Source organism: Phocoena phocoena, chromosome 2 (assembly GCF_963924675.1).
Source record: "Phocoena phocoena chromosome 2, mPhoPho1.1, whole genome shotgun sequence".
Taxonomy (NCBI): domain Eukaryota; kingdom Metazoa; phylum Chordata; class Mammalia; order Artiodactyla; family Phocoenidae; genus Phocoena; species Phocoena phocoena.
Window position 1 is genome coordinate 28521673 of NC_089220.1, and position 15710 is coordinate 28537382.

A 15710-nucleotide genomic window follows, 5' to 3' on the forward strand; every position below is an offset into this window, starting at 1 on the left:
GATTATATGCAACTCCTTTTCTAGTGAATAATTTTCTCTATTTTCCAAGTTTTTTATGAATTTTTATTACTCTAGATTCCAGAAAAAGAGATCCTATCAGTTAAGACCCATATCAAAAGCCACTATCACTCTGAATTCTTTTCTGATCTTCACATCATAGTATGTAGTTTCACTCTCCCCTCCAGAACACGTGCCTATGGTGTCTCTATTTCCCCTTTTCTTAGATCCTCCTACTCAAGAGAATTTAAAGAGGAAATCATCTTTGTGTCTTTTGAAATACATGGTCTACAATTTAACTTCATCATTAATTGGCCCCCAAATTTCTGCTGCTTCTGCCTTTTATCACTCATGATCAGCATCTAGAGAAGACTGACACTCCAGCTTGATAGATGGCGCGATTCCTTCAAGTGTCACGGAAGACGCTGTTTACAGAAAGTAGCAGAAAGACAGATACAAAGAGAGGAAAGAGGAAGAGGAGGGCAAATCACATACACATTGTTAACAATCAAGAGAAGGAGTGTAGGCATTTTGAGTTGCCTGTCAGCTCCCGCAAAAACATACTACTATGTCAAGGGTTTAAACACGGTTCCAGATCTACTCTTTCAACATCAGTGCCCTGAAATACCCCTCCCCTCGCACTTCAAGTCCAGGAACTCGCCTGAGAACTTAGGCAGGAGAAAGACAAGCCACTTCCTTTGCCTGTGCCTGGGGCTGCTGCCCTGCACAGGGCATGGATGGGCTCAAGAGAGAAGAAACTTGATGTGGGGAGCCGGGGCCCCAGCTCTAGAGGTACCATGCAGGTACTGAGTCTCAGTTTCCTCATCTGTAAAATGAAGATGACACCTGCCTCACAGTGGTATAGAAGAAAAAAACAGCTGGCAAAACAAAAAGTTCTGTACTGTTTTTGAATTTTGAGAAAAAACACCTGTCAGGAATTGCTTTACTGAAAAAGAAAGTTGAGGAACTGGAATACCATATCACAAATTAAGGTGTTTTTTATTTTAAACACATTAAGCTTTAGAAAAGTTCAGTAAGTTTAATATGGAACTATTTATATCAAGTGTTACAAAACTGAATAATTTATTTGCACGCTAACCATTATTAAAGTCACTTATGAAATTCATCTAAATGTTTTACCAGCTTTCAAAATAACTAGTTCACAAAGGTCCATATGTGAAGGTACAAAAATAACTTAAAATACACTTGCATGAGGAGAATGCTTACTCATTCAAGGAGAAGATATCAAAGAACTAAAACCATACTTGCTTTGAAAATTTTTAGTAATTTTTTTTCATCTAAGTAGTTCTATAACTAGTATAGTAATTTACAGCTAAGATGTTCACTTCCATTCTTAAATTAGAAACTCAGATCTGATAATATTTTTGATATTTTATATGCTTTTCTTCCACAGTAGGTAATCATTTATTTATAAATTAATTATTAAACAAAATCAATAATAAATTATTCAAATAATAACTAAGCACCAATTGTGTACCAGGTGTTACTCTTTTCCTTTCAGAGCTAAAGCCTTGTCAGTTGTGTGTTGTTAGACACTAAAGGGCATGCTTTCTCCATCTGTTGTGTTTTCTGTAGAATCACTCTCCTCCCAAACAACTGAAAAAGTATGTAATTTATAAATATCTTGAAAATTTCTTGGTACATCCACTTTAACACTGAAGTAATTATTAAAAAGAAAAAAACTACACATATACACTAATTGTGGCAGCTGTCCCCGGGATAAATGATTACAGCATTCCTGAGATTGTCGCCTTTTCCCCACCCAAGTGTTTGTGGAAGAAAGTCTGGAGCTGCTGCCAAGCATCCACCTGGGCCCTGGCGTGAGCCCTGGGCTCCCCTCCCCAGATGACAGGACTGCCCACCAAGGTGTGCAGGGAAGCCCGGCACAGGGGGAAGTAAGGAGGCTCAATGTAGTGTCCCGCCCCTGGGTAACAGATGATATGGGGCTTCGCCTTACTATGGGCCTGCAAGCGTTTAGAGGCCTCATTAGCATAGAATTCACTCTTCCAGTTGTGGTCATCCTGACCCACAAGGAACAGGAAGGCACACTCAGCCCTTTCCACAGGAATGAAGCTCTTCTGATCAGGTCCTTCCAAAGGGCTGTTCAGGACATCCAAAATGTCTGTTAGGCCATCTTTGGTCACCTTGAATCGACTTCGGCTGACACCCACAGGCGGCAGTGTCTCACCCTTGTAGTGTAAGGTTCCGCCGACACTGGCCACAGAGCCATTGATTATGACAGCCGCGGTGATGCCCTTCAGGAACGAGGCCATGGAGAGGCAGAGTTCGCCTCCTTTGGAAATCCCAAGCAGCCCTACCCCTGGGCCCTTTACCTGAGAAAAGGCCAAAGGGAAAAGGAGAATGAGTCCATGAACAGTGCAGTGTGGCGAGTAGCGCCTGGACTTGAGAGTCGGTTAGAACTGAGCGTGGATCTGGGCTCTCCCACTTATCAGGGTTTGCAGCCTTGGGATACTGACTTATCCTTCCTCTCTACCTTGCTTTCCACAATTTCTCCGTCACCATTCCTGGTGTCTTCAACCATGTGGATGACAACTAAATACTTTGGCCTCTCAGTTCCTTGACCTCCAAGCCTCCCATTATCTTTTTCTCTCCCCGACCTCAGACACACACTCCCATTGTCATAACCTAAGTCAAGTCATCAATAAGTACATCATCTCCAAAACATCAGCTTCAAGCATTCTACTCTCTAATCACCAACTTACTTACCTCCAGTTTGGCAATTCTCATACTGCCCACTCCCACCTCTTTGAGACCCTGACTACCATTTTTTCCCTATCAGTACCTCTCATTTTCTCACTTCTCACCTCATCCGGCTTAGATTTCAAGCTTCATTGTTATTATCGCTCCCCTGCAAACACTCCTAAGTCCCTTAATACCTCTCTCCCTTTGGTCCTACTCGCCTAGAAAAGTGCTCACCTCAGTTAGCACCTGTTTATTCACTTCCTCCAGGCCTGCATTTGTGCAAATGAACACTGCTGGAGAAAAAAATACATGCTTGTTGGGCTTCCCTGGTGGTGCAGTGGTTAAGAATCCACCTGCCAATGCGAGGGGCACGGGTTCGAGCCCTGGTCCAGGAAGATCCCACATGCCGCGGAGCAGCTAAGCCCGTGCGCCACAACTACTGAACCTGTGCTCTAGAGCCCGCGAGCCACAACTACTGAGCCCGTGTGCCTAGAGCCCATGCACCTCAACAAGAGAAGCCACCGCAACGAGAAGCCTGCGCACCGCAACGGAGTAGCCCCACTTGCCACAACTAGAGAAAGCCTGCACGCAGCAACAAAGACCCAACACAGCCAAAAATTAATTTAAAATATATATATATATGCTCGTGAGGGCAGATTTTTTTTTTTTTTTTTTTTTTGGTGGTACGCGGGCCTCTCACTGTTGTGGCCTCTCCCGTTGCGGAGCACAGGCTCAGCGGCCATGGCTTACGGGCCCAGCCACTCCGCGGCATGTGGGATCTTCCCAGACCGGGGCACGAACCCGTGCCCCCTGCATCGGCAGGTGGATTCTTAACCACTGCGCCACCAGGGAAGCCCCGGACAGATCTTACTTTCATGTCATGACCACAGATTTCAAATAAGCATCCATACTGCCCCTCAATTCTGCTTCCCTGATGTTTGCTTTCCACTTCTCCAAAAGGCCATTCCACCTTGTCTCCTTCTTCTGTAAGCCCCTTTAACCCCTATTCCCCTTCACTAAAAATAGAAGCTATCAGGTAGGAACTTGTCCTCAATTTTCCCTTCCAAGTCAACTTAGTTCTACATGAATCAAGCTCTCCTTCTTCCCTCCTGTTTCCAAAGTATCTCTAATTCAAGGCCACCCTCTGCTTGTGCTTGGGATCCCATCTATTCTCATCCTTAGGGACTCTGCTCCTGCAATTACTTCCTCCTTCTCTCTCTCCTTCATAACTTTCCTCTCTACTGGTTCATCCCCATCAGTGTACCCCAAGCTCTAGTACCTCTTACATTTTAATAACAATCCTTTGAGCTTAAATCCACTCTGCCCCAGTTTTCTACTCCCTTTCACAGCAAAACTTGTAGGAAACTTTGTGGTTATTTTCTTTCTTCACTTTCTACTCAATCCCCTCCAGGGTAATTTGGGTTTGCCCTATTCCATAAGGACTCTTCTTGTCAATTACCAAACTCTTCTGTTACAAATGCCTTTTTATTGACCTCTCAACAGCACTTTTTTTGTTGTTGTCTTTGTTATGGTTTCTACAAGAGCACCCTTAACTGTTTTCAGCCACTTATTTCTCATAAAGATACTTGGAATGGGATATTACTGTCATCCCAGCTTTTGAGAGGAAGAAACAGAGGCCCCAACGTCATGAAGCTAGTTAAGTGGCAAAATCAAACCTCAAATTTAACTTTTCTCTATCAAACATATTGTGCTGGTTCCACTACACCCCATCACATTTTCTAAGAGCTCCAGCACTTCCATCTCCTTTGAGCTCTGATTGAATTATAAAATAAGCAAGGTCTATCTTCTAATCCTCTGATATCCTGAGCCCTCCAAATGCTCCGTACTACCTAGGTTCTTTGTCACCAGGTTCTTCTTTAAAACTGAATCCTCTGGGCTTCCCTGGTGGCGCAGTGGTTGGGAGTCCGCCTGCCGATGCAGGGGACGCGGGTTCGTGCCCCGGTCTGGGAGGATCCCACGTGCCGCGGAGCGGCTGGGCCCGTGAGCCATGGCCGCTGAGCCTGCGCGTCCGGAGCCTGTCCTCCGCAACGGGAGAGGCCACGACGGTGAGAGGCCCGCGTAACGCATAAAAAAAAAAAAAAAAAAAAAAAAAAAAAACTGAATCCTCTGCTCTCAGAGGGGCACATGGAGGAGAGGTTTATTAAACACAAACATTTAAACTAGAGACACTGATCTCCTTCCGCTTTTCCTCTACTTCCTGTGTCAAACCCAGGGTTCTCAATGTGTTTGGGCTTGTAATGAAATAGTATAAAATACTGGAATTTAAAATTCCATAATTCCAATTAGGACATCTTTACTAGCAGGAAATCTATTACGGCAACATCTAATTGCATGGAAACTGTCTGGGAAAAGCGACTATGAAAGGCAGTGTGTGTTGGGGGCAGGAAAGGGCTGTCATGAATTTGTCAAGTTCTGTGAAAACCAAGAGCATTTAAGAGAAGGAGAACTAATAACGCAGAACATAAAAATTAGAGGAAGTTCCAACCTGAGGGTGATTAAGCAGGTAGTTCATAGCTTCTTCAAAGTACTCCAGGTGGAGGTTCTCTATGCTCTTGGGGAGGTCTTCATAGTTATAATAAGCCAGAGCCATCACAGCAAAACCCTTCCCAGCCAGCAGACTAGCTCGATATTCCGGAAGGCCACGTCCAGTTCCAGAAATGTCCACAATCCCAGGAAAGGGTGCAGGTCCTTGAGAAGAAACAAAACACAAAACTAAACTATACTTGAAACTCTTTGCAGTGGCGTCAAAAGCCATTTTTACCTATTTGGTGATGTCAGAGTTTTCTGTTGACAATCAGAAATGTTGAACGGCTCTGGTCTTCAAAGATCCAGACTGTGGCATAGGCTAAGCCCACATTCCCCGCTATACCTGGGGCCTCAAAGCCCCACAAATTTTTACAAAGAGCATGTACTATTTTTGTGGTTAAAAATAATTTAGGGCTTCCTTGGTGGCGCAGTGGTTGGGGGTCTGCCTGCCGATGCAGGGGACACGGGTTCGTGCCCCGGTCCGGGAAGATCCCACATGCCGCGAAGTGGCTGGGCCCGTGGGCCGTGGCTGCTGGGCCTGCATGTCCGGAGCCTGTGCTCCACAGCGGGAGGGGCCGCAGCGGTGAGAGGCCCACGTACCGCAAAAAAAAAAAAATAAAATAATAATTTAAAGGGACTTCCCTGGTGGCGCAGTGGTTAAGAATCTACCTGCCAATGCAGGGGACGTGGGTTCAAGCCCTGGTCCGGGAAGATCCCACATGCCACAGAGCAACTAAAACTAAGCCCGTGCACCACAACTACTGAGCCTGTGCTCTAGAGCCTGCAATGAACACCCAGTGCAGCCAAAAAAACAACAACAAAGACTCAATTGGCAGGACTTCCCTGGTGGCCCAGTGGGTAAGACTCCACGTTCCCAATGCAGGGGGATTCAATCCCTGGTCAGGGAACTAGATCCCGAATGCATGCCACAATTAACAGTCCACATGCTGCAACTAAGAAGTCTGCATGCCGCAACAAAGATCCCAAGGGCCACAACTAAGATCCGACGCAGCCAATAAATAAATAAATAAAAATTTTTAAAAAGACTAAATTGGCAAAATTCGTACAAACCCTCCAAATACCTTGGCCAAAAGCATTGCCGTTGGTCCTTCTAAATCTCAGATCCACCCCCTTTGGAACTCATAAACTCTCACCCTTTGAGATAGTCACAAGACATCCAATGCACCTGGCCCCTGCCTCTTTTGATTCACAGCTGATAAGAGGAGGTATATTTCATACTGTAAAGACCTAGTTGCTTCCATTAAAAATAATCAAGCTTTGGTAGAGCAATCTTGTCACAGAGCAATCCCAGGAGATGAAAACCTTAAGCATCATACCTTGTATTCTGGAGATTTCCGCTTGAAAAAGACACCTCCAGAAAGACTTTTTTAACCCCACTGGGAAGGCCCCTTACAAGTAGTGCTAACCAACTCTTGTGCTGACAAACTCCAGGGAACAGACTCTTCATTTACATGACACATCTAAAAAAAAAGCACCAAACCATGCCTGGACCTCACATCATAGGATGACCTGAAAGTAAAGATTTCCCAGAATCGAAGCGCACGACATCTGACCAGACAGCTTTGCTAAGATGTCAGGGCCAGTACTGTTAGAAAGTTCAGGATTCACATTAGTCTCTTCATCTGGACTGTTAACTGACTCTGGATTCTTATCCAAATTCAGGGTAACTGAACTTGCAACCTCACATGCTATGCCAGTAATAACACATTTGGTTACAAACAGTTCTTTTAAGGTAAGACACTGTTTTAAAATGTCTTTGAAGTTTTCCTGTCTTCACGAAGAGTTCATTAGCTGTTGCCTCATGTTTATGCCTGCACTGTACCTTCCTGAATGCACTTGGTTAACTGTTTTAGATTGACTAGGCCCTTGTTGTATACGCTCGTCTATTTTGCTCTCCTGGCTGCTTTAAACGGGGACTTCCAGGAGGCATCCATGGCTCTGGGTTCGCCTCAGTAGGGAGAACTTTTCTCCCCGAAATCAGAGTAAGTGCCAATAAATATTTGTTCAGTTGGCTATCTTCAGGCCTAGGATCCTGGTTTAGAATCATCATACAATTCGGAATTGTCATGTTACTTTTGATTCTATACTTGTTTCCTGTCAAACCTCTGTAAAAATGATATATACCAAAAGAGATGATCTCTAGTTCTTAGGGTCTTGAGAAATAGGGACTATAGACAGAAAGTTCCTGAAAGTTCTCCCTCCTACCCCTCCTTGTTACTCAAATGTGACCTCAATAGGTTTCCACTCTGTGCAGTTTCCCTCTAACAAGGGACATGACACCCAGGAAAGGTCCTTCCTGACACAGAAGGACAAAAAGCCACTCCACTGACTCTTGATCATCAATGGTTTTGGAGAAAGATCGTGATTACAAGGGAGAAATGTGAAAACTAATAAAGGGAAACCTCACTACAATGGAGTAAGGAGGACAGAATTGGGGAGCTTTCCTGCAGTACCACTCCATGTCAATTATAGGAAGAATTGTCAATTACAGATCACAACAGAAAGATCATCAACAGGAAAGAATCATCAACTACAGGCCCCAACAGCAGAAGATGTAAATGGCCTCCCCTCCAAGAAACTGACTACCCCAACAACTCAACAATGAAAAATCACCATTATCCCAAACTCTCTTTTCTCTGATGGACTTTTGTTCAAAACAACCCCTCCCAGCTTCCTCCTTTTTCTCTATAAAATAGCGTTCTTCTCCTTGCTTTGTTGTACTTTCCTATGGTTTTAGCCTTAGCTTGCTTGTTCCAATTTGCAATTCTCTGCTATTCCCAAATTAACCCATTTTTGTTAGTCAAATAACTAACTTTTATTTTTAAGGGCAACAGTGGGGGTGCAAAATGATAAAATCACTTTGGAAGACAGCTTACAATCTCTTATAAAGTTAAACATACACTTAGGTTATGACCCAGCAATCTCACTCCCTGGTATTTACCCAAGAAAAATGAAAACTTGTGTTCACACAAAAACTTGGATGCAAGCGTTTCCAGTGACTTTATTCTTAACCTCCAAAGACTTGAAACCCAAATGTCCTCCAACTGGCAAAAGAATAAACAAACTGTGCCACATCCATCTAATGGGAAACTTCTAAGACACAAGAAGAAGGAACTACCAATATATGGAGCAACAGGAATGAATCTCAAATACATTATGCTAGACTCAAAAAGCTACCTACGGGCTTCCCTGGTGGCACAGTGGTTGAGAGTCCGCTTGCTGATGCAGGGGACACGGGTTAGTGCCCCGGTCCGGGAGGATCCCACATGCCGCGGAGCGGCTGGGCCCGTGAGCCATGGCCGCTGAGCCTGTGCGTCCGGAGCCTGTGCTCCGCAATGGGAGAGGCCACAACAGTGAGAGGCCTGCGTACCACAAAAAAAAAAAAAAAAAAAAGCTACCTACTGTGTATAAGTCTAGTTATGTCACATTTTCACTATTTACATTAAAAGTTTGTATTTAATGTGCAAATTTTAAGGCAAATACTTTATACGCAGAACTTTAATAATTCAGTACTAACCATCAAAGCCCTGTCAGTACCTGTTCCCCTTCCCTCACTTTCCACTATTCTGAATTTTATCAATCTCTTGATTTTCTTCACAGTCTTACTACTTGTAAGTATTCCTTAAATGGCATTTTGTTTATTTTGCCTATTTTTTTGAATTTTATCTGAATGTAATGATACTGAATGTGTTCTTTGGAGACTTGATGTTTCCGTCAACACTGTTTTTGAGGTTCACCCATTTTGATTCTTGGTTTTTAAAAAATATTTATTTATTTATTTAGGGCTGCATGGGGTCTTAGTTGCTGTGGCACGCAGGCTTAGTTGCCCTGCGGCATGTGGGATCTTAGTTCCCTCACCAGGGATCGAACCCGTGTCCCCTGCATTGGAAGGTGGATTCTTAACCACTGGACCATCAGGGAAGTCCCTTGATTCTTGTGACTATATTTCAATTACTTTTGTGCTATAAATATACCTCAATTTATTCATCAGTTTTATTGCTGATGGACATTTAGGCTGTTTCCAGTTGTTTTTGCTCTTACAAACATAAATACCTATTGGTGCACCAGGAGTAGAATGACAGTCAACTTTCTAAGTAAAAGCAATTTTTTCCAGAGTAGATGAATAATTGTGTTCCTTTTTTAAAAACAATTATTTATTTTATTAATTTTGGCTGCGTTGGGTCTTTGTTGCTGCTGGCGGGCTTTCTCTAGTTGCGGTGAGCAGGGGCTACTCTTTGCAGTGCATGGGCTTCTCAATGTGGTGGCTTCTCTTGTTGTGGAGCGCAGGCTTCAGTAGTTGTGGCTCACGGGCTCTAGAGCGCAGGCTCAGTAGTTGTGGTGTACTGGGTTAGTTGCTCTGCGGCATGTGGGATCTTCCCGGACCAGGACTTGAACCCGCGTCCCCTGAATTGGCAGGCGGATTCTGTGTTCCTTTTAGCAGTGTATGGGAGTTCCTTTTCCTCCACATACTGGTCAAAAACTGGTAATGTTAGACTTCTAAATTTTGAGGGTGTTGAGTGTACTGTTTAGTTTTACTTTGCATTTCCCTGATCCTAATCAGGACAAGCATCTTTTAACTTTTTCATTGGCCTGTTGCTTTTTATGTAATGGTAAAATTAACCAATAATTCAAAAGATTTCCAGTGGATAGCAAGAGGCCTTCTTCCTTCATGGTAATTTTCTTAAATCTTAATATACTCTGGGAGTTAGAAGCAAAGTTGTAAAACTGAGAAACTTTAGAAAGAAAACTTTAAAAACTGGAAACTCCTTATACTTTTTTTTTTTTAATTACAACTGTCTTTACCCTTTCCTTGCGATGTCTTCGTTCTGACCTCTGTCTTGGAGCAGCAGAGCCACCTCCCCAGCCAGCCTTACGTTCCATTCTTGTCTACTCGAAATTTTCAGGCCCCACAGACCTTCGGAATGTCGGGAGCTACCTACTTACTGCCTTTCTCTCTCACAGACAAGACAAACAGTTAGGGAACCAGAGGGCTTACCGGGCGGCAAGAAGAGCGTGGCGCGCACCCGGCCCGAGCGCACGGGCTCGCGCCGCACCCCCGGCGCCAGGAAGTCGCGCTCGTGCACCGCCCGGCCCAGGAGCCCTCCGGCCTGCGGGTCGTGGCCATGGAGCACCTCCAGCTCCACGGCGAAGGGCGTCTGCACGTCCCGCTTCACCAGCCGCAGCAAGGGCTTCTCGGGCTCCAGAGCCCAGAGGAGCCCCATGGGCTCCAGGCCCGTGAAGCTGCCGCCCAGCGCGGGCGCGCGCTCCAGGTCCAGCTGGCCGTGGGCGTCGGCGCAGTAGCGCGCGTGGGCTCGGAAGAGCGCGTTCTTCTCGTCGCGCAGGGACGCGCGCAGCGTGACCGGCTGTCCCGGGGCCAGGCCGCGCACGGCGATGCGCACCGGCTCGTCCCAGCGGCAGCGGCCCGCGGGCTCCAGCGTCACTGTTACCGCCATCCTGGCAGGGGCCCAAGAATTTGGGTCACCGGTCCTCAGCTTTGTAGGCCCTGCCATCCGCGCCCAGGGGGTCGGGTCCCATCGACAGAGTCGGAAGCGTCGCAGGAGAGCCGGAAATGAGACCACCATTTTGCGCCTTTTTCAGATCTCGGGTCAACTTCAAAGGGCTGTGAAGAAGATTAGAAACTAGTCCCTCTAGCGACAGGCTGCCTACCTGCAGCCTAAGGCCTCATGGGGCCGAGCAGCCTGCTATAACTCTTTGGAGGGCCGCGAAGTCCTGCCGATCAGTGACCGACCTTTAAAAGCAAGAGCGAAAGCAGACACACAGGAACTTTATGTGGGGAAGAATTTTCCTAGTTTTGCCTCTCAGAAGTTCTTTGGCTCGTGCAGCGTGGGCTGGACCGGGCTGCCCCTGAAGGAACCTGGCACTTAACAAAGTGTCCAGTCTCCAAAATTAATGTAATAGGGCAGGGCGCGCCGGCCGGACCCCGGGGCCTCTATGATGTAGGAGCGTGCGGCCGCCGCTGCCTCCTGCAGCCAGCCGCCCGGTTGGCTCCGAGGCGGGCCCCGGGGCGACCCCGGTCTCTGCCCCCTCCCCCAGCCCAGCTGCTAAGTCAGACGGCAGCTGAGGCAGCGCCGGCCCCTCGGCGGGACCGAGCCCCTGAGCCTGCCCGGGATCCTGTGGTGGAGCGGGGCAGCGAGCAGCCTTTGGCGCGCAGCATTTGCCGCACGCAGTTACTCTGGGCGACCGGTTACCGTGAGAACCCCAAAGCGGGAAGGTTAGAGAGGCGATTAGCGGTCCTTCTCCGCCAACTGTCCGACCGGCGGTGGTCCTCCAGCGGAGGGTGAGGTAAGAGGTGGATCAGACCACGGCCTTCTCCTTGGGGCCCTCCAGGCCCTCCGCAGCCTCCTGCCAGCAGGTGCAATGGGGAGCCCCAGGACAGGCTGGGGGCTGTGTCCTGTAGGGCTTCAGAGCCCTTGCCAAGGCTGCCCACTGGCGGGGCCCAGGCCTTGAGGCAGTGGTGAACCTCTCCCCCATGCCCGTCTCTGCGACCTAATGGCAGCGGTAGTCCGCCTGGGTCGCAGTCTGTGGGACCTGACCTCCGCCTTTTGGGCGGCCTGAGGAGCCTGAGGGCCAGTTGGGTCCTGGACGCCTTGCTCCCTCAGTGATGACGGCTGGGCAGGGTCTGGGGACCCGGCCCTAAGGGTGAAAGTTGTGCCTTGGGACCTTGCCCTTTCGGGCCGGAACAGAGAATAACATTTGTTTGGTGGAGATTTATGAGAACATCGTTACCTGACCTGACCTCAAGAACAAAGGATCTGGGACATCCCTGGTGGTCCAGTGGGTAAGACTCCCCACTCCCAATGCAGGTGGTCGGGGAACTAGATCCCCGCAAGCATGCTGCAACTAGGACCTGGCGCCGACTAAATAAATACATAATTTTTTTTTTTTAAAAAGGATCTAACATCAAGAAGTTTGCAACAACTAACCACGCCCCCTCCACCTTTCCTATAAAAGGGCTTTGCTGAAAGCTTTAGGGGAGTTTGGGGTTTTTAAGGCATGAGCCACCAATCTCTTTGCATGGCCCTGCAATAAACCTTTCTCTGTTCCAAACTCCAACGTTTTGGTATTGTTTGGCCTCATTGTGCGTCAGGCACATGGACTTATGTTCCGTAACATTAATTGCCAGAGGAGTGGACTGGAATTGAGTTTTGTCACCTTGTTGGGTAATTCACACCAGCTAATAATCATGTCTTTTCTTTTAAAATGTGCACCATAAAAAAAAAAGGACCTCCCTGGCGGTCCAGTGGCTAAGACACTGCCCTTCCAATACAGGGAGCATGAGTTCGATCCCTGTTAGGGGAAGTTCTCCATGCTGTGCGGCACAGCCAAAAAAAAAAAAGAAAATAAAAATAAAATGTGCACCATGGTGTTTTGCTTGTATGTTATTTGTCTATTATGATTATTTTTCCACAACTAAGGGGCCTGGCGTCTTACTAGCTGTGTGACCTCACTTTCATTCCTTATGGGTGTAAAAACAGCCAAATGAGGTAATAGTTGTTATTTTGTTATCTGGACTCTTATATTGCTCCATTTAGGCAAACGTTATCTCCCTCTCGCCCTGGACTGCTCACCTTTTCCCACTATTACATAAGTTACGGGTTCATCCAGTGGTGAATTTTTCATCAAACTTAACTGCAGGCCCCTTCCAAGGCCTTGTACTTGATTTTACATTCATGAATTCATATCCTTTCTATTAGAGAAACCTGCAAATTGTATAAGCTTCAAACCCACAAAACCTGTGTTTGCCTCTGCTCCTAATAAGGCCACCCCCATGAGCTTCCCAGACAAGACTTTTTACCTAGTTTCAAATGTTCTCCTGTCCTGCTGGTCATTAATCATGCAACTCCCTTTAGCTCTAATTACTTTTGTACTGGTTCTATGGGATACTTCACAGTGTATTTTGTGCACGAGACTCAAACTAAAGACGGTAAATAATAATAGCTAACTCTTAATCCATACAAGAACCTTATGAGAAAATTAAGGCCCAGAGAGGTGAATTGATTTGCTGAAGATCACACAGCTAGAAAGTGGAAATGCTGGGATTTATACCTTTGCAGTCCAATTCCAGAGCCTGTGCTCTGAACATTATGCTTTGTTTCTCACATGATGATGTCCTAGTTGAGAAGATTTGGGAAACAGACATTCATATACTGTTGGTGGATATACACACTGGTATGACCTTTTCAGAGCAACCTGGTTAAAAATATTTAAAAGATGCATTCTCTTTGACTCACAATTCCACTTCTAGAAACTTTGCCTAAATAAACATTCATAAATGTGTGTAAATATTTGGCTATAACAATGTTTACCATATCGTTGTTTTAACAGAGGAAAAAGAAACTAGCAAGATAAATTTGGTTTAGTCAATTTGATTGTAATGCAGTAATACAACAGAAGAGATGTAGCCATTAAAAATGATATAGCAGAATATGATGAGGAAATTTTCATGACATTGAAAGCAGGTAGAGAACAGTTTGTAGAACTTTATATATATATATATATATATATATATATATATATAAACATTAAAAAAAAAAAGACTAGTAGAAAGCTACCCTAAACTGTTGTCTCTTAGGCTTTGGGGTATCATGAGTAGTTTTAATTTTCTTCTTTGTGCAGAATTTCTATCACCAAAAAACACATGGCGTTTATAATTAAACAGGGTTGGTTTTTTTAAACTGTGGTAATATACAAAGATAAAATTTACCATTTTAAAATGCATAGTTACCTAAGTACATTCACATTGTCATGCAGCCTTTAACCCTATCTCCTTTTTCATCACCCAAACTGAAATTCTGTACCTATTAAACAACTCCGCATTCCTCCCTCTCCACCACAGCCCCTTGGACATCATTATTCCACTTTCTGTAGCTATTATTTGACTATTCTAAGTACCTTAGATCAGTGGAATCATACAGTATTTGTCCTTTTGCATCTGGCTTATTTCACTTTGCATAATATCTTCCAGGTTCACCCATATATGTAGCATGTACCGGCATTTTATTCCTTTTTAAAGCTGAATAATATTCTATTGTATGTATATACCACATTCTGTTTATCCATTCATCCATCGATGGACATTTAGGTTGCTTCCACCTTTTGGCTGTTGTGAATATGCTATGAGCATGGGCGTACAAACATCTGTATGAGCCTCTGCTTTCAATTCTTTGGGTATATACCCAGAAATGGAATTGCTGGATCACATGTTAATTTTAATTTCTTAAGGAACCTTAACCAGTGTTTTTGTTTTTGTTTTTGTTTTTTTGCGTTACGCGGGCCTCTTGCTGCTGTGGCCTCTCCCGTTGCGGAGCACAGGCTCCAGAGGCGCAGGCTCAGTGGCCATGGCCCACGGGCCCAGCTGCTCCGCGGCATGTGGGATCCTACCGTACCGGGGCACGAACCCGCGTCCCCTGCATCGGCAGGCGGACTCCCAACCACTGCGCCACCAGGGAAGCCCTTAACCAGTGTTTTAATATTTAATTTTTTAATTCTTTCATTCACTTCATCTCAGAGAACATGTCCTTTCACTCTTGTGAGGGACCCAGGGTCTGAGCACAAACTGAGCCCTGGCACTAAAGTTAGTGTTCAGGTTGGTCAGCAAGAGATGGTAACCACCTGAATAGCACAGCCCCAGATCAACGAGACAGACAGAACTTTATGGCCAGAAATCTTCTTTACTGTCAGGACAAATTAGTTCTCTTCACAAGGGGAAGCCTGAGGACCAGTATTCTGTAGGCCTGGAATTTTATTATTAAAAATATAGGACTTGAAGGGTCCCCTTGTAAAAAAAATAGTGTTATTGGCTGACAACCTAGCCAGAATTTGGGAAGCAGGGGAGATGGAACTGAACTGTGTGAAGGAAGGAGATTAAGCAGGGGCAGAGATGAAAGGGGAATGGGAAAGGTCCCAAAGACACTCATTCTGCTTTACCGTTTGTTCTATCAACCTGGTGGTCTGAAGCATGCCAGAGCTGGGTGTTCATGTGTTCCCTTGCTCTGTCTCTTTCTCAGTAGGACTTATGAACGAATTGGGGGAGGGGGGACATTGAGCTGCATAGACCTAGAGGTTTATTTTTCAAAGGATGACCAAGAAATCCATTTTGCCACCAATCAGTAAATACAATGCAACTTCCCAAAGTTCAATTTACAAAAAAGGAAATTTAATAAATAGCTGAAGATACCCCTGATTGAACCCATAGGTTCTGTGCGTAGACTCATGGAATTCTAAAGAGGTGGTTGCCTAGTAACCAATATAAGCAGCTTTGGAACCTAAAACTAGGGAAGGTTTAAGATGGAAGAAACTTGCTTCCCTTTGAAGACTGTGTCTGGGAAGCCACTTTGAAGGTAATTTCAAAACACTGCTGCTTCATCAGTATGTGAAAGGAGCTTATTAGCATCAGATGA

At 45.4% G+C, this 15710-nt stretch overlaps 1 protein-coding gene across 1 annotated transcript; it reads right to left on the reverse strand.

The window, feature by feature from the left end:
* Nucleotides 1-1377: 1377 nt before the first annotated feature.
* On the reverse strand, nt 1378-10919 carry LOC136117937 (acyl-coenzyme A thioesterase 1-like). The gene is made up of 3 exons (XM_065870956.1): nt 10286-10919; nt 5228-5430; nt 1378-2351 (listed from the first exon to the last, which is right to left on the reverse strand). The coding sequence occupies exons 1-3, from the start codon at nt 10869-10871 to the stop codon at nt 1746-1748; spliced, it is 1395 nt and encodes a 464-aa protein (XP_065727028.1). The 5' UTR covers nt 10872-10919; the 3' UTR covers nt 1378-1745.
* Nucleotides 10920-15710: the final 4791 nt, after the last annotated feature.

Excerpts from the sequence above, each read along its gene's own strand:
- LOC136117937 (XM_065870956.1), bottom strand. The coding sequence starts at position 10,871 with ATGGTGGTCTCATTTCCGGCTCTCCTGCGACGCTTCCGACTCTGTCGA. Across the intron at positions 5,431-10,285 it reads CACGCTCTTCTTGCCGCCCG|GACCTGCACCCTTTCCTGGG; the intron begins GTAAGCCCTCTG and ends TTTCTTCTCAAG. Across the intron at positions 2,352-5,227 it reads ACCTGCTTAATCACCCTCAG|GTAAAGGGCCCAGGGGTAGG; the intron begins GTTGGAACTTCC and ends GCCTTTTCTCAG.